At 41.8% G+C, this 27941-nt stretch overlaps 1 protein-coding gene and 1 pseudogene across 7 annotated transcripts in view; one reads left to right on the forward strand and one right to left on the reverse strand.

The window, feature by feature from the left end:
• MCC (MCC regulator of WNT signaling pathway) overlaps positions 1-27941 on the reverse strand; it is a 355688-nt gene that overhangs the window by 67085 nt on the left and 260662 nt on the right. For all 7 annotated transcript variants that reach the window (XM_043514732.1, XM_038402671.2, XM_043514734.1 and 4 more), the window contains 3 exons: positions 19808-19950; positions 13249-13412; positions 10183-10389 (listed from right to left, as the gene is read on the reverse strand). In XM_043514732.1, the coding sequence (XP_043370667.1) occupies positions 10183-10389; positions 13249-13412; positions 19808-19950 (514 nt within the window). The remainder of the gene's footprint in view (positions 1-10182; positions 10390-13248; positions 13413-19807; positions 19951-27941) is intronic.
• Positions 25223-27072, forward strand: LOC119855843 (annotated as a pseudogene).

Below are 27941 nucleotides of genomic sequence, written 5' to 3' on the forward strand. Positions count from 1 at the left end.
TGGCAGCAAAGCATACATACGGTCGCCTGACCACGACAGGAGGAAGGGATCGGATAGCGAGCTGCTGTTGAGACCTTGCAGAGAGCAGAACCAGTGATATTTTCTGTTCTGTTTAGTGGTGAACAGGTCTATTCAGGGAGCTCCTCACTTCTGGAAGAGCATCCTGGCAACCTCCAAGTGGAGGGACCACTTGTGGTGAGAGAAAAAGGACATGCTGAGGTGATCTGCCAGCGTGTTCTGGACGCCAGGGAGGTGTGAGGCTTCCAGGTGGATAGCATGCTGGATACAGAAGTCCCAACAAACGGCTGATGATCGAGCTCCTCGTCTGTTGACATAGAACATGGAGGCCATGTTGTCTAAATTGGAGGGTATACCCCCCTGCAACAGTGCTGAGCACCCACTGGTCTCATGTTATAGAAGCCCAAGCAGGGTGGTAGGGCAATAAATGCCTGGAAAACAAAAGGGGTGTTGAATTCAGGATACAGGCTGGGAGGTTGCCCTCGAGCGCACCTTCAAAATACCTTTTTGTTATCCGGGTTGCAAGTTTTTATTCAAAGCCCTTGGCCGGGACATATTTCCTCTCGGCCCGCATGGGGATGGGGGGAGGGAGCAGGGAAGAGGGTGTTTGCCACAAGGCCTTGATTAGTTTTACCACTTCCTTGTGAATGCTTAAGGCCACCTTAGAGGGGGCGGCTGCATTCAAAAGGTTGAATAGGGTGTCAGATGGTTTCGACAACTCCTTGGCCTGAAGCCCCAGGTTCGCTGCCATCCTTTTAAGCACCTCTTGGTGAACTTTTACATCATCCTGAGGAATCGCATGGGAAGGCCCCACTACTGCCTCACCAAGTGAAGAGGATGAGGAGGTGGTTACAGGCGGGTCGGTCAACTCCGTTTCCCCTGCCTGGGGAGCCTTGGCCAAGGCTGGCTGTTTTTGGGGACCCTGCTCTGACTCCTCCTTTGAGTCAGGTGGCAGGCAGGAGACTGTCACTGACCGCTTCTTATAAGTTCCTGAGACTGACATGCTCCGACATCTAAGGAAAAACCCAGGGTTCCAGAACTGTCACGGAGCTGGCCACTGGCTCTGAGGCCATGTGCTCACTGGCGGTGCTGGGGAGAATCCCGATGTCCTGGGTGGGTGCCCTTGGCCCGCAGACAATGCGCCCTCCTCACTTTCTGAGCTTGAGGGGGAAGAAACTTGTCTGGGGACCAGGGCAGTACTGCTGCCACCTCTGTCCTTTCCATGCCAGCCGTCCCCGCATTCTTCTCTTGGGGACTGGTGCCGGGATGTCAGTGCTGCGACTCTGGCGATGGTAACCTGGTGATCGATGCCTTGCGCTCTGAGAGTGGTGCTGCTCCTTTGACCTGTAGCGGGAGCAGGGAGACCTTCACCTCGACTCTGGAGACCGGCGACGAGCCTCTAGAGATGGGTATCGACGATCTGGAGATCAGAGATGAGATTACAGAGACCTGCGTTGTGACTCAAGAGATTGGTGCCGTGAGTCAAGAGAGCGACGTTGATACTTGGGACCAGTGCCCTGTGGGGACTGGTTATGCGCCACGGTGGGTCTATGCCAGACATCCAGCAATTAATGCCGGAATCCTGGAGAGCAATGCCTAGAGTCCGGGGAATGGAGCTGGAAACTCTGGCAGGTAAGCCGGCTCGTATTGGAGGGTCAGTGGCGCTGTTCTGGATGCCACTTGAGGAGGTGCCGGGAAGCGGTGCTGCAGAGATGGGGACTGCTGAAAGAGCCCCAAGGCAGGTTTACCCCTAGAACGGGCAACCTCTCTGGCTGGAATCGGTGGCACCGGAAGGGACAATATGTTCTTAGCAGCCTGGAAGGCTTGCAGTGTGGACAGCACTGCCAGGTGCTAGACGGTCCTGCTGCTTCCAGGGGTGGTGGGCGGATCTCGGAGTGGACTTGACAGCTCCGTGGACGCTCCGGAGAGGATGAGCTGCCCCGCCCAGGTCTTTGCTTGCCTCTGTCTCTCTCCTTCCCCTTACGGGATGTAGGAGATTGCCATCTCCTGGGCTTTTTCTGTTTCTTAGCTCTGGTACCAGTGGCACACTGTACCAACATAGCAGTGCTCAGAGCGGAATCCGATCTGGCCTGATTGGAGGCCAGTGTGAGAGCCGACTCCATAAGGAGCACTCAAAGCCGAATGTCCTTCTCCTTTTTGGTGCTCAGCTTGAAACTTTTACAAATGCAACACTTGTCACTTACATGGGTTTCTCCCAGGCACTTCAGACTGCTTTGGTGGGGATCCCTGATGGGCATAGGTTTTTGCAGCAGTCACAAAGCTTGAACCCTGGGCACTGGGGCGTGCCCCGTCCCTGGGCTAAGCCCCATGGGAGACTAGCCAACTATTACTACACAAAACACGAAGGGACCTATTAAAAACTATACAGAAAAACACTAACAACTATATACAGTACAAATCACCAACAGGAACCGTGGAAAAGGTAAAGCTTGCCAAGGCAAGGGAACGTTCCAGCACCATCACTGGCAGTAAGAAGGAACCGAAGATGGGGAGAGCCGGCGGCACCCCTTATACCAGTGCATACGAATAAACTCCAGAGGGGGCCCAGAGCCTGTCCCCTGTGGATACCACTGAGGGAAAAACTTCCAGCACAGGTGCATGTGGCGAGCACACACACCTACAATGGAATGGACATGAGCAAGCACTTGAAGAATGGAAAGCTACATTCATGAGTGTGCTGAGCACATGGCACATATCTCAGGCTTTTTTTAAATTTCCTTTATCCTATTCTCAAGCCCAAAGATTTTCCCAATTCCCACACTTTCTAGGTTAATTCTAGCACCTTAGAGACTAACAAATTTATTAGAGCATAAGCTTTCGTGAGCTACAGCTGTAGCTCATGAAAGCTTATGCTCTAATAAATTTGTTAGTCTCTAAGGTGCCACAAGTACTTCTTTTCTTTTTGCGAATACAGACTAACACGGCTGCTACTCTGAAACCTAGGTTAATTCTGGAACCTTTGGCTATTGACTTGAAAAGAGAAGCAGAGATCTAGTCTTTTATTGTTAAGTTGATACTTTTCTATAAGCAAACAAAGGTGCTTTTAATCTGTCTTTCCCTCTTCTCTGTTCCTGGGGCAGGCTGAGTGCCAAATCAGCCCTTGTTAGGAGTTAAAGAAGCCTAAAGACTGCTTTAACTGGAGCCGCCATGCAATGACCCCCTAGAGGCCACTGCTCCCTTGTCTTTCCAGACCCTGGAATGCCTTCTCCTGTCCTTGACACTGGGGTAACAGGAGGGGTCGTAATAGAGCTTTAGGACAAGTGAGAATTCCCTCACTCCAAAGGAAGGTTTAAGGTCCCCTTGCAGTACACAGAAGCGTTAGTGGGAGAAAGAACCTGGCTCCTTGTTTTGCCTGCATGGGTTTTGAAAGGAGGGGAGTTTGGGAGAGAGTTCTAAATGTTCTTTTTCTAAAACGAAGCTTATTTTTAGGGAAAAGGGAAACTGGTTAGCTCAAGGGAATTTACACTGAGACACGAAGTTTCTCCACGCTAATTTAGGTCACTGGTTCAAATATGGTCTTGGTCAAGTATGGCCAGTAAATCACAATGCCATTTGGTACCTGTCCATTGGCCTTTGTGACTGAGTTGGCAGACCCAGACCAGTTCACAGTGTACAAGTATTCACAAAAAATAAAAACATAATTTCAAGCCTCACCTTTATCAAATGTAACAATTACAATGGTGACAGCCCCTTAAAGTACGGAAGTGTTCAACAGACACAGAGTTGGAACCACAGTCTCAATTGCAGAGGTATCCCTCAAGGGCAATGTGGGGGAAAACCTGCACACTGCTTGACACTTCCCATGTGGTACAAATCTGTGGATAAGCAGAGATTTGCAGTCTCCAGTAGCGTTATCTGGCACCTTTCCATGGGAAACAAATTCATTTATTAAAAAAAGGTCTTTTTAGGTAACGATCAGCATGCAGATTGTGTGTTAGCAGTTTCACTAACTTGACTTTGCTAAATGGCTTTTCTGCTGCTGTCAAACCAATGGCTACACTGAGCAATTGTAAATGGCACTTGCTTGATTCTGACCCGACTTACTCGTGTAAACTCAATGTACCGATATAGAGTTGCCCAGTGTGAATGAGATCAGAGAGAGAGAGAGTAAAAAACACTTTATACTGGCAATAGCTACCTCCAGACTTTAAACAGTTTATTTTAGGATGGCTATATCACTCAGAGGTAGGGTAGACCTCTACATTGTGAAATTAGCAGCTACAATATGTGCATCCTACAGAAATAAGTAATTGCCTCATTTACTAATGACCTGTGAGAAACAAAAATCTGTATGAATGTCATTTCTTAACTACTGCTCTGCAGAGTGGCACAATCTGTTAACTGAATGTATTAAATACCTAATTTAATTAAAACTAACAAGCCTCCAAAAACCTATTGAGAGCACTTTGTTTGATTACAGACATTGGACTAAAGTAACAGACCTATTGATCTGATCAGCTTCAGCTATTTTCTCTAACCAATTTAATTTGTGCAGAACAAAAGCTAAATTTTGGCAGGGTCTCCTTCCCACACTTCCTTGGGGAAATAATCTGAAGCGACTCTGGGTTCACGGTTGCATATATAAAATATTTAACAGATCAAAGAAAACACTTATTGTGCGGCAGCTATGGACATAGGTTACATTATAAATGCAAACATGCTTTCTAGTGCAACAATTACATAGCGTTCCTGACACGGTCAGATATAATAAACAGACTCCTCCAAGGGGAATTAAATTAATTGTTCTGCATATTAAGCATGGTATTCAAAAACTTATTTTAACAAACATATTTAATAAACTTGAATTAATGAAAAAGGTAGAAAATTATTTTTAGCTGTGTCTGTAATCTAGAGTCTGTCTTTGATTTTTGTATGTTGTGTCCTACCCAAAGGTTAGTTAGTGACTTAGTTGCATTTGGGAGCTAAAAGGAGATACATCTATTAAATTTATATTGAGAAGAGTTTTCTTAGCATTTTAAAAAAAACTAAGTTGACTTGTTTTGTGGAGTGAGTCGTAGGCCTGAGAGAGAAAGATTCAGGGCTTTTCACCTTTAAACTCACTTATTTGAATCCAATTCAGGTCAACAAATAACTTAATATTGTCACCATCCATTAGCTTTTAGATGGCTTATGTGAAATGAGTGAATGGTCTCAGTTCCTACCAGAGAGGTTTCCAAACACATACAAAAAAATCAACCATTGTATGCAGCACCTTTGTTAGAAGTCCCAGAAGACACGCCCATGATTTAGCTGACAGGATGACTGAATTATGCTCTCACTCCTAAATCCTTGTCTACACTAGTGCTAAACAAGTTCAGCTCCACAGATGTTCAGGATGTTAGAGGTCCTAGTGCAGACTGGCCACCATAGGCATTTTCAATTCCAAACTGATTAGGCCTGCTCTAAGTAGGGTTACAAAACATGGCATTAAAAACACCAGCAGCAATCTACACTAGGGCTACCAGTGTTGCTGACCCTTTTGGAGATGAACCAGTGCCAGCAACAGTGGGAAATTTTCTCTTGCACACACAGCATCCTAGATGTGATCCTTTCAGGCGAGGGTTGAGGTGTGGGCATGCTGGCCTTCGATGTACTTGTCCTTTCACAAGCACTAAATTCACACTGTAAGAATATAATTTGCCTTATTTTCTATAGTAATTAAATAAATATTTCTATCTTGTTCCCACAGGTCCCATCCCAGGTTCTTCTCCTCCTTTCTGTCTGAAAATTATGACTTCCTTTTGGGTTCAGCTTCTGAATTTTCTATGCTTTTGCTTGCTCTCTTTTTTATTTTCTCACTTTTTCCTCTTACATGCCTGCCTCTCTCTCTTCTCGTCAAATTTCTGTGTTCTGGATCTTCACTGGTTCTCCCCCACTTCTCAATCCCTATTCTTTTTCCCCTTGCCCATCCCAAATCTCTCCCCTCTTCCCAAATGTTTCTCCTCAGCTAGCCGGAAGACTTTTTCAGTGCTGACTAACCTAAATAATTACATATTATCTGCAAGTTTTGCCATCTCACTGCTCCTGCTTTTGAAGATATTTAGCAAGTATATTAAACACAATATATATGGTCCTGGTCCACAAGGCACTTTCATGTTATTTTTGCCATGATGAACATTGACCATTTAGTCCTATTTTTTGTTTTCTATCACTTATCTATTTTCTTATCCATGACAGTATGGCCTTTCAGTCCGTGACTTCTGAGACTCCTTAATAATGTCTTGTAAGGCCCTTCTAGAAATTTCAAATAAATTATGTCAGCTAGTTTTTCTTTAACCATTATTGCACTGACATGTTAAAGAATTTTAATAGATTTGTGAGGTATAATTTTCCTTTGTAGAATTATGCTAATTAGATCCTATTATATTAGAATAATTTAAGTGTTTTATCATTCTATTTTTAAATGACCATTTACATTAATTTATCAGGTAAGCAAGTAAAACTTAGGCCATATCTACACTACCACGTATGTCGGCAAAACTTGTCGCTTAGGAGTGTGCCCGACATAACTACTGCCTCTAGTTTAAGTATGTTGATGGAAGAGCTCTCTTCCGTTAGCACAGAGCGGCTACATGAGAAATCTTATTGGTATAGCTGAGCTGCTGTACCGTCTCTAGTGTAGGTATAGCCTTACCGATCTGTAATTCCCCAGACCTTTAAAAAAAAAAGAGATGCAACATTTACTATCCTCCAATCCTCTAGTGTGATTTTAATTAGAAGTTGCCTATTCTGAGCTGCTTAGTCTATTCATTCTAAAATTCCTTAGTACATTTAGATGCTTAGCATCTAGTCTTCACTGCCCTTTAATTTATCAGTTTGTTCTAGTGCCTCTTCTTTAAACACCTCAACCTCTTACAGTTTCTAATTTTTATTACCAGAAAATGTAGGTGTGGGTTTAATTATTGCATATTGTCAGGAAGATTGTACTTTCCAAAACCTCCCAAAGGCTGACATAGCAAACAGACATCCTGAATAAGAACATTCTCCAAATAAGTTTTTTACACCACCATCTCATATTGCCCATAGTTGAGGTAGATTTGCACAGCTGAAGGAAAACAAAAAACAAATAAAATCTTCATTATACTGAGAAACCACAAAAACCTCTTTGAACTTTGTCTGTAGCAAAGATGTGGCAATAGCCCTTGTTAAAGCGAAAATGCTGTGTCAAGTACTCAGTCTGAACAGCTTGGGGCTGAGAACTATTTACACTGCATGGTATATGATTACATGGGAGACAAACATTTTACAAGAGAAAACAAAATGCTCAAACTAGAGCTGTCAAGCGATTAAAAAAATTAATCGCGATTAATCACACTGTTAAACAATAACAGAATACCATTTATATAAATATTTGTGGATGTTTTCCACATTTTCAAATATATTGATTTCAATTACAACACAGAATACAAAAAGTGTACAGTGCTCACATATTTATTTATTCTTTATTATAAATATTTCCACTGTAAAAAAGAACAACAAATACTGTAGTGAATGAATGTGCAACTTACAAATGTAGAATTATTTTTTTTTTACATAACTGCACTCAAAAACAAAACAATGTAAAACTTGAGAGCCTACAAGTCCACTCAGTCCTACTTCTTGTTCAGCCAATTACTCAAACAAGTTTGTTTACATTTGCAGGAGATAATGCTGCCTGCTTCTTGTTTACAATGTCACATAAAAGTGAGAACAGATGTTTGCATGGCACTGTTGTAGCTGGCACTGCAAGATATTTACATGCCAGATGCGCTAAAGATTCATATGTCCCTTCATGCTTCAACCACCATTCCAGAGGACATGCGTCCATGCTGAGGATGGGTTCTGCTCGATAATGAACCAAAGCACTGCAGGCCAACGCATGTTCATTTTCATCATCTGAGTCAGATGTCACCAGCAGAAGGTTGCTTTTCTTTTTTGGTGGTTCAGGTTTTTTAGTTTCCACATCGGAGTGCCTCTCTTTTCAGCCTTTTGAAAGCATGCTCCACACTCCGTCCCGCTCAGATTTTGGAAGGCACTTCAGATTCTTAAACCTTGGGTCAAGTGCTGTAGCTATCTTTAGAAATCTCACATTGGTACCTTCTTCACATTTTGTCAAATCTGCAGTGATAGTGTTCTTAAAACGAACAACATGCTGGGTGATCATCCAAGACTGCTATAACATGAAATATATGGCAGAATGCAGGTAAAACACAGAGCAGGAGACATACAATTATTCCCCCAAGGAGTTCAGTCACAAATTTAATTAATACATTTTTTTTTAACGAGTGGAATCAGCATGGAAGCACGTCCTCTGGAATAGTGGCCAAAGCATGAAGGAGCATACAAACGTTTAGCATATCTTGCACATAAATAACTTGCAATGCCGGCTACAAAAGTCCCATGTGAATGTCTGTTCTCACTTTCAGGTGACATTGTCAATAAGAAGCGAGCAGCATTATCTCCAGTAAATGTAAACAAACTTGTTTCTCTTCGCGACTGGCTGCACAAGAAATAGGACTGAACAGACTTGTAGGCTCTAAAGTTTTACATTGTTTTGTTTTTGAATGCAGTTATGTAACAAAAAAAAAATCTACATTTGTAAGTTGCGCTTTCACGATAAAGAGATTACACTACGGTATTTGTATGAGGTGAATTGAAAAATACTATTTCTTTTATCATTTTTATAGTGCAAACATTTGTAATAAAAATAACCAAGTGAGTACTGTACAGTTTATATTCTGTGTTGTGACTGAAATCAATATATCTGAAAATGTAGAAAAACATCCACAATATTTAATAAATTTCAGTTGGTATTCTATTGTTTAACAGGGCCATTAAAACTATGATTAATCACGATTAATTTTTTTAATCGCAATTGATTTTGAGTTACTCACGTGAGTTAACTGCAATTAATCGACAGCCCTAGCTCAAACACAAATGTAGGCATACACACATGCATGTATACATACACACACACACGTGTGCAATTTTAAACAGAGCATCAGACAAAGATCTAGTAAGCACCACAGCAGATTACAGGTGTAATTGGCAGCAAATAAACTCATTATGTCACGATGGATAGGAAGCTTTGTTGAATGAGATGATCTATGGCTGGAAATGGCAAATGATATAGTCCAATACCATGCTGAAGAGTACTGATCGCTTAAAAACGCAACATTCAAGGAAGAGGTTGTTCTGCTGCCACTAGATAAAAAACATTTTCAACAATTTACAAAGAATACAAAGGTCTCCAAATTTTTACCCACATACAGCACAAGGCTTGGAAGAAAAATCATTCACATATTCTTCAAAACCAAAATTATTTCACATGCAGATGTTTCATGGAACACTGCAAAATTTCCTAACTTGTCTATTAAGGAGAGGCAGTAAATAATTTAAAAGAATACCAGAGACTGACCATGTATTCTTCAAACTTTCATCTTTTCTGTAACTTAATTTCCTCTTGTCTTAATTCAGTGTCTACATAAAGAACAACAGTTTTGTCTGACATAGCAAACAGCTGGAAAATGGAGACAGGGATAGAGGGCATGGCTGGGACTACTCAAAGTTCAGTTCTCAGAGAATTATTTCCCAGTGACAAGTGTCCTGCTCTTTTACTTTCTCTTAATCACAAATTGAATTCTCAAAGACAAAGATCTATTTGTTATTCACAGGAAAATCCACTAAACAAACATCTGCTTTATCTATAAATAATATACACATACTTTCTGCCCATGAATACCAGCCTTTCAGTTAACATGTTTTCTGATATGAGGCTTCTGTATTCCTTGACTGCTCATAGAATATCAGGGTTGGAAGGGACCTCAGGAGGTCATCTCGTCCAACCCCCTGCTCAAAGCAGGACCAATCCCCAATTTTTGCCCCGATCACTAAATGGCCCCCTCAGGGATTGAACTCACAACTCTGGGTTTAGCAGGCCAATGCTCAAACCACGGAGCTATCCCTCCCCCCATATAGAAGCTTCTTGTAATTTCTATCCGTTCATTCCTAGCTCTTTACAACTTATATTGCTTCGCTTCCAAAAAATGGTGCGAGAAGGTGCAGGGTATCAACTCTCCCCAGTTACAAACCTATGTGGACTGAAAAGATCCCTGGTACTAGAAAGGCTCTTTTATGTACTCTGTAGACATCTGGCAGTCTTACCCTTCTGCGCAATCTGTCCCTTTCTTCCCGGATAGCGTTCATCGTGGCCTTGGTCCTGTTTAGCTCCTCCTCTTTGCTGCACAGCATAGCAGTGAGGCTCTCATTTTCTTCCCTCAGACCAGCCAGCTCCTTTTCCCACCGAGATCTCTCTTCAGACAGGTTTGGATAAAGATCCCGTCCCAGCACACCCTCAATCTCCTCTACTGTCTGCAAAAACAGAGTCATGATAAGACAGAAAGGAGCAGAAGGGGAGAATATTAAAAAGGGCCAATAATACTACACTGCCACTACATAAGGATGTAAGGGCAGCTATACAATTACACACATGCATACAAGCAATGCACACACACTTAATTTACTCCTTTTGCTTGAAATTTAATGAAGGCTGTTTTCATTATAGTTTGTAACCTTTCTACTCTTCAGCACCATGAGCACCTGGGCAGAAGATGGGTGCTTTATAAATAAAAGTTCACTTCACTGAGATATACACAAACAACAGCATGCAGTTGGCATTTATACAGCACCTTTCCTCAGATGGCCTCAAGTATAACACATTCACTATACTTTACCATGGGTAAGTGTTGTACCTCTTTTGTAGATGACTTAACTGAGACACATAGGGTATATTTGCGCTGCTGCTGGGATTGGGCTTCCCAACACAGATAGACAGACTCATGAGAGTTTGAGCCAGTGTAGAGGGGATAGCACAGGTGGCAGCTCATGCTAGTCACCTGAATACATACCTAATGGGTCCAGGCAGGTTTGTACTCAGGCACCTAGCTTGACTCGCCATCCATGCTACACAGCTATTTTTAGCACATTAGCTCAAGCAGAGCTAGTGTTGGTCTCTCTACCTGTGCTGGGAAGCACCCTCCCAGCTTAAGTGTAGATGTACTCACAGTGCCAGATTGTACCTGGCTCTTGAATGGGTGTGTAGGGCTGGGGAGGGTGCAAGGAATCCTTCTTCACATATTAGCATGACAGGGACAAGTGCAGTCCCAAATTTGGGGGAGCACAAGGATGGTTCTTTCTGTAGGTCCCCAGGGACATATGTTTCTCCCAAGGGCACAAGGAGATATGGGAAGGGGAAGGAGCCTTGGCCAGGCACAGCGTGCGTGTGTGTGTGTAGGATGGGGTATACTATGCCTTAGAATGGTGCAGCCTATACATATTCCTTCTGTGAACCTGGGAAAACCTGGGATTCTCTGACACACAATCCCTTCCAGAGCTTCCGCCCAAGGTGGTGCAGAGCCACATTAACCCCTACACAGGCCTGTGCACAAAGAGGTTAAGTGACTTGTGCAAGGTTATACAGCAAGTCAATGGAAGAAGTAGGAACAGAACCTGTATGTTCTGACCATCAATTTCCTCCTGTAAACACTGGATCATATTTCTCCCCCATCACGTTCATAATTGGTTTACAGCTGTAAATGTAACAAGTCATACAGTTAGGCTCAAGAGTGAATACCAAATACACACTATTCATGAGGAAATTCCTATATTCTTTTTCTGATCAGCAATTCCTTGTAATACCCATGCAATAGAAAACAAGCTGCTATGCTTCATAAAGAATGAACCCTCCACCTAAAGCTACAGGTCTCCAAAAATCGGATTCAGAAAACAAGGCAGGTCATTTCAAGATAACATACTGCTTCAAGGAGCATTTAACATTCTCATTGCATGGATGGGCTGCATTCTTGAAAGGTGATAAAGAAGAAGAAATAAAATTCCTTAGAGATAGCAAAAGGAAAAACAGGATATTGTTGGATGTTCTCTTGGTAATCAAGACAATATACTGGAAAGCTATTCAAAGAATTAAATCCCTTATTAGGAATAAGAAGTTTTGTATTAATAATTAAATCTACTTAACATCTATTTCAGATACAATGAAAACTTCCATCTAGTATTCAGTCTTTGTCAGCATTGCTAATCTGTTTTAATGCTGCTTACAAAACACAGTAACTACCACTGCATATAAATAAAGGGAAAGATCAAAAATGACCCGCAGAAAAGGTAAAAAGATACCAGCCACCTTTTCCACTGCTTCCTTTTGGAAAAGCAGCAGAATATGTTAAATGCACCCACTCACTCATTGCTCTGACAGGCACGTTCATAACCACCATGTACAAAGTTAACTGAATCCAGGTATCATTCTGCCCTTATGCTCTCACAAGCTGACGTGACCAACATCCATTAGCTAACTAAACTGTCTGCAGTTCTCTGGATGCGGTATGCTTTGCTTCAGTTCTGGTTTGTTGACTAGCACACTACATTGTTTGTGATGAAGAAGAGAATAGAAGGCAATTGATACATACAGGGAACTATTTCTCTGGGAGAACTAATGAATTATTGAGCTTTTCTTCATTCCTGATTACATAGTGTTACAATTCAGTTTGATTATGCATGCTGATGCATCAAGGATAAATCCGGAATCTAGCCTCACACACTATAATTAGTCATGTAATCTAATGTTCTAAGCACAAACCTGGATACCAGGAACTCCAATAGATCCTGTGGCATCCGTCACGTCATAAATTCTCTGCTGCAGTTTCCCCTTTTCTCTACCTCATAGGGGTGTGGTAAGGCGCTAATGTGCAGAAATATTTACAGCTCTTTCATCTTCAGTTTGTAATTTTTAAATAGCAATTGCTTCTTCTGGTAGTTATTTACTCTTCTAAATACCCTGACCATTAGTCAGCCTATTCTGTGTAAGGAATTTAAATAAATGACATGTTTATAACTGCAAAGCTAGTCAGGCAATCTCTCTGTACCTTAGTTTGTGCATCTGTAAAATAAGGATGAGGCTTACTCATATTTGTAAAGTGCTTTGAGATCTATGGATGAAAAGCTCTATACAAGATCTATAGGTAATGTCCCTGTGACTTAGTGCACCCATATGCAAATATAGATATACTACTGTACCTACCTCACAAGAACTTGTGAGGCACAGTAAATCTTTGTGAAGTGCTCTGAGATTCTCAGATGACAGGTGCTATAAATGCAAGGTATTATCATGTATCCCAGTATGCACACAATGCATTTAGTGACTAGTTAATGCTGTTGCACCTTAATAGCTAGATCACAATGTTCGCTGGCAGTGGTGAGTTGTTCAATGTGTCTGTCCACTTCTGCTACAGACAAACTGCAACTGCTCTTCTTCCTCCCGCAGACTACATTCTCCAGCCCCGTCAGCACTCTCTGCAGTTCGGAGTTCAAGTCACTACAGTTATCTATGAAACAGAAAGAACATGCTAGACATGCACTGGGTTTCACAAGTTAAAAAGCTACCACCATTCAATACTTACCTTCAGCAAGACAGACTCCACTCCTGTAAAATGGTATATTCCTACAGTCTGACACTGCTCTTCACAAATCTCCAGTCTTGAATACCATCAGCCTATTCGCACAAGTTATTGATTTCTCTTTACAAATCTCTAGGTTGAATGCTATCAGCCTAAACTCTCAAATTACTCACAATCACACAAATAATCGCCTCATCCACTTATTTGGCGTGGTCCTTCTTGTTTGAAAAACCTTCTCCACATTTTAAAGAGATCACGTTTTAGCACACTTCCATGTCATTATCCCAATTTTTTTTTTGTTAATCTTTCTCATTACTGCAGCTTCTCCTGATCTTTGTGCTCAGCAGGAAGACTTTTCCCTCAGAATCAAAATGCTTTTCTGCCCAGTTCACTCGATGATATAATCCAATCTCCTCTAAAAGTAAGGACTGTGGGGATTTGTGCTCAAACTGCTGCCAAGTGTCCAAAAGCTTACATAAAAACCCCAGAGAGATTATTTTACGGAGCTAAAATTTCATTTTCACAGCTGTTTCTTCTATGTGTGCAACTGAAGAGAAGACTGGAAATATTTATGGGTCGCCAATAACAACCCTTGTTCTTGTGAGGCTCCATATCATGATCATATTCACTAGATGCTTTAGGATGAAAACATGATCATAATTCTCACAAGGAAAGGGCCAGAAGACCCTTCCCCACTGCAGTCTGACAGCACTGTTTTACGGGGTGTCATCCATTCTCTCCCCAATTTTGTGACAACCAAATTATCCCTCTTATCATGTGAACTAACTTTACAAATTAATTGCATCACCTCCAACTTACATTCAGTGATAAGTATCAGCAGTAGTCCCTGATGTGCACCATATAGTTGAACTCACTCTTGGGTTCTGATGTCTCTTGGCTGTATTCACTTATGGGCCATTAATTACCAAGACATAGTGCAATAATCAGTTATTGCATTGTACAGCACACAATGGATTTATATTTCATGACAATGCATTACTTTCAGAGGGGTACAAATATTAAAAGGGGTGGCATCCATTCATGCGATGTTATTCCTATGGTATTGCTCCACCTAGGACGTCATTACCATCAGACCTTCCGATCAGATTTAAAACATATGACTGGTGTTTTCAAAGGAGCTTAAGGGAGTCAGGCATTCAAGTCCCACTGAAATTCAATGGGAGTTGGGCACCTAACTCCTTTAGTGTACTTTGAAAACATGAATGTAAAATGAAGGATCACAGAGGCTGATAATGAAAGAGTGAGGTGAGAGGGAACAGGGGACTACTACGAAATAAATAACCTTAAGTTCATGACCAAAAACTCATCTACCTCTTCGATTAACACCAGACAAACTAACAAACCTGACCATGTAAATTATATCCACAGATATGTAAAAAACCAGACAACTGTATGCAATGCAAGGCTTGCCATGCACAGATTTTGTGGATGTAATTTAGACAGCCATTTAACAAAAATGGCCCAATTAATATTTGGGGGAAATAAAAGCAACCATAAAACCAAAATATTTATGTCCAAAATACTTATGTGCCAGTGATGCTCTCATTCAGTCACACAGGGTTCACATAGAAATTCAAATCAAGTTCAAGGTTTCAGTCCTTATCTTCAAGGTGGTTCCATGGCCTAGGCCCAGTCTATTTAAATGACCACCTAAAGTCCTGGGAGAACACCATGGTCGACAGCTATGCTCCTCTGGTACAATGGAACTCTCTAACATATGGATGAAGCTTGTGCACATCGGTGATGAGCACAATATAAGAACCCATATAGAACAGAATAGAATTCAAGAGACAGACTCAATACTGTTATCTCAAAATTCAAAGGTAGCATTTGTTCCTTTGTGTTTAAATGACAGTAGCAGCAATCATGGGCCCTGGTCTTTATGCAGTATTTCCAGATTTGCACAGGTTGATCAACAAAAGTGTTCAAAAATTCTCTTTGCGTAGGAATAGGATTGCAAAAGGATGCAGCCCTGGAGTGAATGTGAAATTACTGCAGGCAAAAGGGATTTCATGTTAAAAACAAACCCATCAACATATCAATGGCATGACAAATATGGATGGCCAAAGCAGGGTCTGATCCTGCAACCTGTATGCATATAAAACTCCTACTGAAGTTGTATGTGCAAGAACTTCCCACAAGCTCAGCTCTCCACCAAAACAATTAATATGCTTTAGCGTTAATAATCTGCCAAATAAGTTTATTTATTAATAAAATTCACTTCTGAGTCACAGATGCACCATCAAGAATGTTTAATTGTAAAATCTACTTGTTTTGCTTGTGCTCCTGAAACTCAATAATGCCTGTATATACATCTTGTCTCATTTTACAAAACATTTCCTTCAGAAGGCAAGACCTTATATGCTAAGTTCTAGCCCTGAAGGAATGTTTCTCCCAGAAAATAAGAATTTATAACAATGTTAGAGAGACCCACATTTCAAAGGGAAGCTAGTGTAAACCCACTCACAGGATTTACAAGATACAGCAGAGAAATTAACAATTTTAGCTCTTGATATTTTTGTTGCCTACAGCAGAAGAGCAGCATATCGAAAAGCATTAGCGTATCATGACACATTGATGTAGTTGGCATGTCAATAAGCTTGCTGCATTAGTGCAGTATGCAGTGCCATGTTATTATTAGGTCATAGTGAATTAGCCTGATGTGCATAACTAACACAAGGGTTTATTTTTAAAGAGATACTAAAACTAAAATAAACAAAAGACAGAAGGATGCTTGTGTTGGGGAGTAGGAGGAATACCTTATAAGCTTACTATGAAAGTTAGTGATTTGGTGTAGCAATATTTTGTTTTTCTACATTTGCCTGTTTTGCTGGAAATGTAAATGTCTCATCCTTGTATTACAGGATAAAAAACAGATCACTGTCCACGATCAATGAAGTAGTAAAAGTAAAGAAATAATACTGAAAAGTAAATTGGATTGTAAAAATTCTTTCAATCTGATTAATCTGAAGTATTATTAGTAACACAGATAAAGAATATAGGCCAAACTTTTCAAATTTGGACACCTAAACCTAGGCAACTAAATTCATATTTAGGCATTAGGCACCCAAATTTAAAAAGTTTGCCTATCATTTTTTAAAATGCTGGTTCAAAATCTTGATGGCTCCCATTGTCCAGGACAATTGATTGTAAATGGCTCTGTTTACTTGTAAGTCTTCCTGTGTTCCTGTGAGTCAGGCCGGAAAGAATGGAGACTTGGGGCCTCACAGGACATGTGACCATGTCACCTGGTACTGGAATCCATCTTAAACCTGGTGCTTTTCCGTTTAGAAGGAAGGGGGGGAACCCAGAGAGAGACAAAGGATTCCCGCCTTGTGCCAAAGATATAAAAGGGGGTGGAAAAGAACCAAGGGGGCCGCCAGTCATGAGAAATCCCCTAGTTGCCACCTGAGCTGGAACTAACAAGAACTGTACCAGGAGAAAGGATTGGGCCCAGACTAAGAAGGAGTCTAGCCTGTGAAAGAAGCTTACTGGAACATCTCTGAGGGTGAGATTTACCTGTATTCAGTTTCTTAAACGTATTAAGCTTAGACTTGCATGTTTTGTTTTATTTTGCTTGATAACTTACTTTGTTCTGTCTGTTATTACTTGGAACCACTTAAATCCTACTGTTTATACTTAATAAAATAACTTTTGTTTATTAACCCAGAGTAAGTGATTAATACCTGGGGGAGCAAAAAGCTGTGCGTATCTCTCTATCAGTGTTATAGAGGGCGGACAATTTATGAGTTTACCCTGTATAAGCTTTATACAGAGTAAAACAGATTTATTTGGGGTTTGGATCCCATTGGGAACTGGGTGTCTGTGTGCTGAAGATAGGTAACCTGCTGAATGGTTTTCAGTTGAAGTCTGCAGCTTTGGGGGCGTCGTTGAGACCTGGGTCTGTGTTGCAGCAGGCTAGTGTGTCTGGCTCAACAAGGCAGGGTTCTGGAGTCCCAAACCATCAGGAAAAACAGGCTCAGAGGTAATTCCAATACCATTATTCTAATCTATAGTTCTGATTGGCCGAAATGGTAGCCAGTCTACACTAGAGTATTGATGTACATATAGGACATAATTTCTGTTCTCACTGAGTAAGTGAGAGAGAAAAACACTCTAAACATAAGAAGAATCCCACTATAAAAGAAACTAAATGTTTTAATGCTGAGGGCCAGATTCAGTGCTAGTTTACACACCATACAATATTTTTGAAGTCAATATGGTTGTGTAAGTCAGTCCTTAGTCTAGTTTTTGGTGTCAAGTTAAACTGTCCGACCTCATGCGTTTCACCAAAATACCAAGTTTAGAGACTAAGCCTCTTGTCTTATTTATTTGTTCACTAAGATAAAATCTACTGTGACAGTCAGGCACATATCCAAAAACGTACATTCATCAGTTTTGACATGAATTATGAAAATAAAAAAACTCAACCACAAAACCATAACAAACAGAGTTCCTCTCTCAAGAAAAGCCACATGTTCTTTTTGGCCTCAATTTTCAGTCAGCAACTACAAGTTGTCTGGGAAACCCATGTATTGTCTCAACTATTTGGGTCACATTCATCCCTGGTGAACCTCCACCAAAAATTAATCCCCTTCTGTCCATATTAGCAAAAGGGGTCACAGACTCCCTGAATTAAGCCTTCCTTTGCAGGAAGGTTTGAAGACCCTGAACAAACTACCATCCCCTTTACTCAGTAAATCTGCATATTTTCCCAGTGATGGATCAGTCACAGGAATTCAGATACCGACAACAACCCATCCACTGTATAATAGGTGATGTGTCACAACGTCCTTTTGTGTCTAAGAGGGATCTTCGTTCTTTTTGGGGATGGCAAACAAGATTTTCCCTTCCATCTGAGATAAAGCTTCAAGTTATAAGGGGAAGGAGGAAGGAGTTTGCCTCTCTCTGAAGCAGAGTCCATGGCCAGGGATCAGGGCACAACTGGTGTTTGCTAAGCTACTGCAAAAGAAAAGAGTGAAATAAAAATATATTGTTAACTGAGTCTACACTGGGACACAAACATTACCCTCAGAGAAGCACATATAATTGACATTAAAAATCAGCTGAATTTTTACTGACTTCAATGAGAGCGACACACATTTATATGAGGATAGAATTTGACCCTCTGCATGACTGTAACAAAAGTGCTCAGAAAACATCTCTGCGATGTTTTGATCTTTGTTTCTGCTTGGATCAGTCACACTGGACTTCAGATTTAGTGCAACTGTTTTTTTATCAAGATCCAGCGCATCACGACTTTCCCAAGGCACGCTGGCGTCTAGTGATCAGCAGCTAATAAATACCTATGACAGAAGAAAGGAGGAACTACACTATAGCCAAGGATATGTCCTTGATTTACACTGATGTGAATGAGAACAGAATCTGATCCACTAAGACAGACATTTCCCCTCTACTATGCATATCAATGACACTCCCAAGCCTGCGAAAAGCAGTGTGTCTACGTACCCGAATACTAAACATCTTTATTGCTGGAGTCTGAGAACCGGATCGCTATAGCTAGTACTAACTACCCTTTAATTTCAGCTTTGAAATTCCCAATCTGAGCACATCTGAAAAACAATACAATTACTGGACTCTTTTCCATAGAGAACCTTCCTTAACACTCCACAGCACAGGTAAGTGTATTCAGAAACTTGCCACCTGTACATAAATTAATGGCTCTCAGAAAGCAACAAGTCTTAAAAATCATGGCCTGGAGAGAGAAGTTTAACAACAGCACATTGCTCTGCCACTTATTAATGCCTCTAGATGCCTCTATTTCATCTCTGCAATTTCCAACCATCAAAATTTTATAGTTAAATAAACTAGCAACATTTTAAACAACCTTCAGTCACTTATAAATAAAATGTTTTTTGCTATTTGATAAAATAACAAACAGGAACAGGAGTTAAAAAAATCAATCCATCCAATTAATCAGCAAATTACATGGTCAGGTCAGAACATATACACTATTCTAGAGGGGGGTGAGTGTGTGTGTGTCCCCTCCATTTTCCCCTTCCCCAAAGGACACTCATTTAGGCGCTTCAGTTCTTCCAGACAAACTCATTTTCTGTTCGTCCTCTGCAGCTATTCTAGCTCTGATGGTCTGGGAGCAAGGTTCTGAGATTTTTTTAAATGCCACTGTTTATTCTCCTAGAGAATTCCTCAACACCTTTGGTTTGATTAACAAGGCTTGGATGATTTATTTCTTTCCCCTCCAAGCATTTGATCAGTATTTTAAAGTCTACAATGGCTTTCTACTAGTAGGAGACATCCTGTCTTTTCAGAAAATCACTAACCCATGTCAGCAGGGACCATAGTGGACTGGTTCTCTGGTACTGAACAGAAGTCTGATCCTGGTCCATGCTGCGTGGAATCTTCGTTAGCCTCATGCTGGCTCTGACTGAGCTCTGATCGTAGTTCGGAATATTCATCTTCCTCCCTGGGGGAGAGGCACAAAAAAATTATTATGAAGAGAAATAAGTAACTCTACAGCATACCTTTCAGTCCTGTAGTCACAATAAGTAGGGTACACACTGGACAACAAACTTTTCCAGCTCAACAAGACTATCAAATGGACCAGGGTATGCTTCCCATAAAACAAACAGACTTTCTGCATTGTACTCTCAACTGCCAGTTAGGTAGTGGGTAGCATCTGGCTCGCATTTCTGTATTTTGAAGTTTCACCAAAGTTCTTGTGATCATTCCAGACTAATGTTCACTATAAGAAAATGTATTGCTAGATTAAGTGTGCCATGTGTCTTCTCGCTCTCTAAAGTCTCCTGTTGCCAAGGGGGTTTATTTGAATCTATTAGAAGATAACGTACAGATTAATTAGAATGGCAGCGATCTGCTGGAGTTACTGGAAAACACAAACCCTTGCATATTACATACACTCACTCTTATTGTCAAGCGGGTTCCTTCAAAAATGTTTGAGCGATATGGGCATTACTTGAAGTAGTGAGATTTATAAAAGGAGTCTCTTCTCCCTACTTTCACACCTAAAGTTCAAGGAATGGGGAGAAGTAGATAAGGAAAGCGGTGAATGTGAAATCACAGTGCCCAATGAAGCACTTTAAAATGTTTCTTTTCTTTTTTAATCCATTTGTTTAATCCGACTCAAAAATGACATTCAGGAAGACCTGATTTTTTAAATCAGCTTCTGTTTTCTGTAATTATTTTGTCACTTTCAGATATGCACATTTTAACCAGCACGAAAAACAGCAGTAGCATAGGCACAGAAAACAACAAACCAAAACCTCTGTTGATGTGAATTTACTGTACCCCTATTGGCTACTCGCAAGCAAAGTATTTTGTAGAGGTTTAATTTTGCTGTTGTTTCATCAGAGAGGTGGATGATTTTAGGGTGGGGAGGAAACATAGAGCAGGAATGGAGTTCTTTGGTGAGGGAAGGAGAGCACAGAACAGTGAGGGTACCTCCAGCTGGGTGGAAGCCTGTTGTCTAAGGGAGTAGTTCTGCAGAGTAATGAGCACATTCCACTTCCATTGAAGTCAGTGGGAGTTGAGAGCTCTGAGTACCTTGCAGGAATTAGCCCTAAGATTTGACAATGTCTGTCGGGCAAAATAGCTGAAAGGAAGATGATCCATACGTATCACTATACTGACTGAAGGAAAGGTGTGCTATCTGTGAAACAGGCCAACTCATAAGAAAATTCCAGCTTGTTTGCCAAGCAGCGTTTCCTTAGCTTACCCGCTGTAGTTTTAATAGGAATGATCATGCTTTCCTAACCCTGAAAGGCAACTCAGCCACTACAGAGAGTTACATCTTTATCACAAGCACTTAGCAATATTATACAAAATTAAGATTATAAGGTTAAAAGTAAATTTTAGATCAAAGCAAGGTGTTTTAGTGATGGGCAATACATATTTAAAGCAAGTGGGAGAACCAAACACAAATATCATGAATTAAAATACAGGCTACTGAAGACACATAAATATGGGTTAACGTTCTATGAATAAGTATTATTAGGCATAGCAACACGCCAATGATAATTAGTAATTTGTTTTTGTCCAAAACTAAGTGCTCAAAGAGTTGCTTTTTCTTTTGATCAAAGGGTTAATTTGTTGTTCATTATACATCAACCTGCTTTGCAATTAGTGATTCATTTTAAAATGTGATCTCCTCCATGAATGGATGACAGGTTGACCTGATTATAAAACCAACTGCTTGTCTACACATGCTAATCAACTCTGAGTTGCCTCCACTTTCAAGACTCAGACTAGTTTTCTTGTTTAAATGACAATGGCTAAGATTGGTTGTTTGAGCCAAATTTCCAAAATTTGCCCCTTGAAACATGCATGCAAAACATGCCTCTTTACAAACATGTAACAGCACATTCAAAATAGGTAACTACAAACGCAATGGTAAATTACCCACTTTGTACACATAACAGCACATTTTACGTGTGCAATTTACCTTTTCTACCAAGGTATCTGAAGAGCACCAATCAGTGCAGCATCTTTTATATATGTTATATTTTGTGTACACAACTAAAGTGTCGATTTTTGAAAACAAGGTTTTCTAGTTCTGCAGCTGTTCAAAGGCAACGCAAAATCCCTCTCTTCCATCCTCTTCCCTTCCCTTTTAGAACACAAAAGCAGTGCTGATTTCAATAGGACTTAGAGAAGTGCAATAGCTACACACTAAAACGAATGTTTAAAAATGGATTAAAAGTAACGAAAGTTACTGGGCCAGATCGTCTGTGCAATGAAGCAGTTTTGTGTCGCTCCAGTGGTAACAAAACTGTTTTAAAGCCTGCTTAGTAATGATCAAAATGGCAAACTCTCAGCACCTCCTCCCCATTGAGAAATTCTGGTGGGGTGTTGTCAACATGTGTACACAGAAATTCTTTCATAGCTTCAACCAGAGAACGGTGTTTCACCACAGTAGGTGTTGGCCGTTTTTCAACTTTCATTATATTTTAATGAATGTTTTGTAAAACACGGGACATCCTCAGACAAAAGGCACTCTATGAGTGCCAACCATTATTAATTTTTATGATGCTGTCCACTATACTATCTATTCTGTCTCCCTTTTTTCCTCCTGGGTTTCTAGGTGACCCATATTTCTATATGAATTTTCTGTTGGGTAATGCCACGGAATTCATGCCTGCACAGCATTTACTTACAAATGGTTGACTGGTTAGATTGTATGTCTTTTGACAGCTGCTAAGAATCCTAAGCGGACATCAGCAGGCAAGAAAGTCCATAAGCTGCACAGACCTATTTCAGCATTGAGATGAAAGACAACTCACTCTTTCTCTCCCCCTTCCCCATTCTTTTGCTCAACTCGCAGACAAACTGGAAAGATGGTACATAGCTGATTCTGTTCTCAATCACATGGCAAGGTTTATTTTGTATAACTGCATGAAAATGCATTTCCTTACTGAAGCCATGATTAAAAAAATAAATAAACTCTTGTGTGTAGGATGAACTTTCTTGGCCCGTAATGTTCACTTTCAAAACAGATACAGTATTATCTCATGTTTTATTATTTAGTTTGGGACCCTCTTGTTTTTGAGAGATTGAGCTTGTTAGGGTGTAACTGACACACCCTAATATGTGTGTGTTTTTAATACACTGATACTGCTGCTTCATGTGGACCTACTCACTTGACCGGTTTTGCCTTTTTGTGACTTGTGCAAACCAGTGGATGGGGAGCAGTCCAGGAAAAGAGAGTTAATGAATGTATCAAAGTCTTCTGTGAATGGAAGGAATTCAGGCTGGTGATAATTTTACCTGCCTACTTCCAAATGACAGGTAACGGGGCTCAGAGCTCTGATGCTGCAGTGAAGAAAATTCACATTGAAGAGTATGGAAAGCATATTCTGCATCTTTCCTGCATAAATATACAAAGAGTTTCAGGTGAAACTATCTTACTCTGAATTTGACTTAAACCTGTGACTTGAGTTTTGCAAATTTGACCAAACTACATTCACACTACAAGAAAGATAGATTAGACTTTGAAACAGTGCTTCTGTATTCTTAAAGTTTAAACCGGGTAGTCTCCCGTCTGAGCTTTGGATTTCTTAGGGATCCACTAAAGCCTCACTGTTTGAGAAACTCTTAGATAATGCAAACAGAGCCAACATTTCTATTTTGACTATATAAGAAAGAAATTTATCATCTCTCTCAGCAAGCTACCTTCTTAAACTGCTCTACTTCCCTCAAATTACAACTATTTCTTACGATCTGGGTAGTGAGTAAATGATACATCAATCCCCCTTCAGAACTAAGCAGGGTTCAACATTATATGAGTTCAGACATCTCTCTTCCAGACCAAATATCAAATTGGTTTGCAGCTGTATTTCACAGTTCCTCTTTTTTTTGGTTGGATTCCCAAGCCAGCTGAGCTGTCTCGAACTACAGCAACATCAGTGAGACAAGACAATTAGGAATGATTGTTGGCTTGATCCCATAACCGCTGTGACTTCATCTGCATCAGGAGTGGTTGGCAGAACATAATGCAATATCAACAGCTAGCTTCATGTGCCATGCATCTGGAACTTGCTGTACCCTATAAAGGCCTGTTCAAATCCAGAAGTTTATTGGAAACATCTAAAAATATTTCCTACAATAACTATTACTAAGAACAACACTGTGTCCCTATGTCTGAGAAGAGGTGGCAGCCATGGCACTTGATCTGACATCTCTGCAGTTGGGCTTGCTGAACAATGCGTGAGCCATAAATCTGCAACTTCCTGAACCCATTCACCCTTACCTTCCAAAGTGTTTGAAAAAAGCAATCTCTTCTAATAGAAAATATAAATTAGCTGATGCAATCTGTCAAACTCTCTTAAATCTGTTGCAATTGTTTGTTTAGACTGAAAATTGTGTTCTGCTCTGCATTGCTAACCTCAAAACAACAGCAAAAATTTAAAGACTCTAAATTAGATGATCAAATTTACTATGCAACTTTGGTTTCTCTTGACCATCTACATAATATTAAGGTTTATTTAAAAGGAAGCATTTAGATTGGCATAAAGCAACAGTAAATCAAGCCTTTCTACACTACGTCAGCTATAAGGTGCAGATGCCATACAACTTTTCCATGGAAGCACCAGGGAGATGCATTTCTTTGCCCTGTGATTCAGCAGATTAAGTAACCGCTTTCCAAATGATGGCCTGACAATCTTGCGATTTCACGAGTAATGTCTCATCTTTCTATGCAAATTTGGAAGCATAAGAGAGACACTCATGGTAAAAATAATCCCCACTCTTGAGGTTTTTTTTATTAACAGAAAAGTAATAGCAAAATAGAAGCCCTAAACTAAGACTATGTCTACACTATAGAGTTTTACAGACAAAAGTTATGCCACTTAAATTAAACCACTGTTGCATGTCCACAGTATGCTCCTTGTGTGGGCAGAGTGCATCCACACTAGCAGCTCTTGCATCGACAGAGAGAGCAGAGTACTGTGGGGTAGCTATCCCTCTGTGCAACTGGGCCAGGGTGCTCTTGGGAAGGATTTGCAATGCCTCATACGGCACGTACAGTGTCACAGGATGCTGGTTTCCTCAATTCCTTCATTCCATGGGCATCCTACTAGACTGTCAGCTGCTGTTCAACTGAAGCGTAGGGTGGAGGAGGGAGTGTGTGTATGTGTTGGGGAGAGACAGAAACAGTGTGTGGTGTGTTGGGAAAAGTATATGAGAGACTGTGTGGTGGGTGGTAGTGGTAGTAATGTGAAAGAGATAAGAGTGTGTGTTGTGAGAGAGTGAGTGTGTGGGTATGCTGTCTCTAAGTTCAGACAGCAGCTTGAGCAGTCTCTCCATACCCCACGCCCCCAGCAGCAGGCCGCACTGTCTGTAAACCTAGCAAACATGCCTGGTCATAGTAAGGGAGGTAAGGGTATCAGAAAAGGAGGCGCTAAGTGCCATAGAAAGGTACTGAGGGACAATATCCAGAGTATTATGAAGCCAGCTATTCGCCATTTGGCTCGTTGTGGGGGCGTGAATCATAGAATCATGGAATATCAGGGTTGGAAGGGACCTCAGGAGGTCATCTAGTCCAACCCCCTGCTTAAAGCAGGACCAATCCCCAACTAAATCATCCCAGCCAGGGCTTTGTCAAGCCTGACCTTAAAAACTTCTAAGGAAGGAGATTCCACCATCTCCCTAGGTAACGCATTCCAGTGTTTCTCCACCCTCCTAGTGAAAAAGTTTTTCCTAATATCCAACCTAAACCTTTCCCACTGCAACTTGAGACCATTACTCCTCGTTCTGTCATCTGCTACCACTGAGAACAGTCTAGATCCATCCTCCTTGGAACCCCCTTTCAGGTAGTTGAAAGCAGCTATCAAATCTCCCCTCATTCTTCTCTTCCGCAGACTAAACAATCCCAGTTCCCTCAGCCTCTCCTCATAAGTCATGTGTTCCAGTCCTCTAATCATTTTTGTTGCCCTCCGCTGGACGCTTTCCAATTTTTCCACATCCTTCTTGTAGTGTGGGGCCCAAAACTGGATACACTACTCCAGATGAGGCCTCACCAATGTCGAATAGAGGGGTACGATCACGTCCCTCGATCAGCTGGCAATGACCCTACTTATACATCTGAAAATACCATTGGCCTTTTTGGCAACAACGGCATACTTTAACTCATATCCAGCTTTTTGTCCACTGTAACCCCTAGATCCTTTTCTGCAGAATGCTGCCTAATCATTCAATCCCTAGTCTGTAGCGGCGCATGGGATTCTTCCGTCCTAAGTGCAGGACTTTGCACTTGTCCTTGTTGAACCTCATCAGATTTCTTTTGGCCCAATCCTCTAATTTGTCTAGGGTCCTCCGTATTCTATCCCTACTCTCCAGCGTATCTACCTCTCCTCCCAATTTAGTGTCATCTGCAAAACTTGCTGAGGGTGCAATCCACACCATCCTCCAGATGATTTATGAAGATATTGAACAAAACTTGGCCCGAGGACCGACCCTTGGGGCACTCCACTTGATACCGGCTGCCACTACACAGAGAGCCATTGATTCACTACCCGTTGAGCCCGACAATCTAGCCAACTATCTATCCACCTTATAGTCCATTCATCCAGCCCATATCTCTTTAACTTGCTGACAAGAATACTGTGGGAGACCGTGTCAAAAGCTTTGCTAAAGTCAAGGAACAATGCGTCCACCGCTTTCCCGTCATCCACAGAGCCAGTTATCTCTTCATAGAAGGCAATTAGATTAGTCATAATTAGATTATGACTTGCCCTTGGTGAATCCATGCTGACTGTTCCTGATCACTTTCCTCTCCTCTAAGTGCTTCAGAATTGATTCCTTGAGGACCTGCTCCATGATTTTTCCAGGGACTGAGGTGAGGCTGATTGGCCTGTAGTTCCCAGGATCCTCCTCCTTCCCTTTTTTAAAGATAGGAAGCGCATTTCAGATCTCATTTACGAGGAGACTCAGGGAGTGCTAAAGATATTTTTGGAGAATGTGATCTGAGATGCTGTTACTTACACTGAGCATGGAAAGCAGAAGACTGACTTCCATGGATGTTGTTTATGCGCAGAAGTGCCAGGGTCGTACTCTGTACGGATTTGAAGGCTAAACCTGTGTCAGTAATCTCATAAAACATCTATAACCCAAAGGGAGAACAACATTCCACATTAATGGTTCCGATTCCCTCTGATTTCTCCCACAGCCTCCTCAGCTACATGGAGCAGCATCCTCAGCAGCAACATGAACTCTCCAGGCTGAGGAATGTCAAAGCTTCCTGGAGCTTTGCAAGGGGAGGGGCACATGCCTGCATAGCTAGGTGCCGGGCAGCCGAGTTCAAAACAATGAGCCGAGCGGTCATGGCAGGCATTGTGGGATATTGGGGGAGGCCAGTTAAGTTGACGTAACAAATGGCAGTGTCTATACCAGGGGTGGGCAAACTTTTTGGCCTGAGGTCCACATTGGGACTGCGAAACTGTATGGAGGGCCAGGTAGGGAAGGCCTCCATAAACAGCCTGGCCCCTGCCTCCATCTGTCCCCTCCCACTTCCCACCCCAACTGCCCCCCTTAAATCCCCCGACCCATCCAACCCCATGCTCCTTGTCCCCTGACTGTCCCCTTCTGGGACCCCCCCTACACCCTGACAGGCCCTCCGGACTCCCACGCCTATCCAACTCCCCCTCCCCACACTCCCTGTCCCCTGACTGCCCCAACCCCATCCACACCTGCACCCCCGGCAAGCCCCTCGGGACTCCCATGCCTTTCCACCCCCCCACCCATCCCGACTGACCCCCCAGAACCTCCCCCCCCGCCCCCTGGGACCCCCTGCCCCTTATGCAACTCCCGCCCCGCCATTCCCTTACCATGCCAGTCAGAGCGGCAGGAGCTCGCAGCCATACTGCCAGAGCCCTGGCAGGGTGGCGAGGCTGCGGGGGAAGGGAGAGACAGGGGAGGGGCCGGGGGCTAGCCTCCCCGGCTGAG

The sequence above is a fragment of the Dermochelys coriacea genome, chromosome 5, assembly GCF_009764565.3.
Source record: "Dermochelys coriacea isolate rDerCor1 chromosome 5, rDerCor1.pri.v4, whole genome shotgun sequence".
NCBI lineage: Eukaryota > Metazoa > Chordata > Testudines > Dermochelyidae > Dermochelys > Dermochelys coriacea.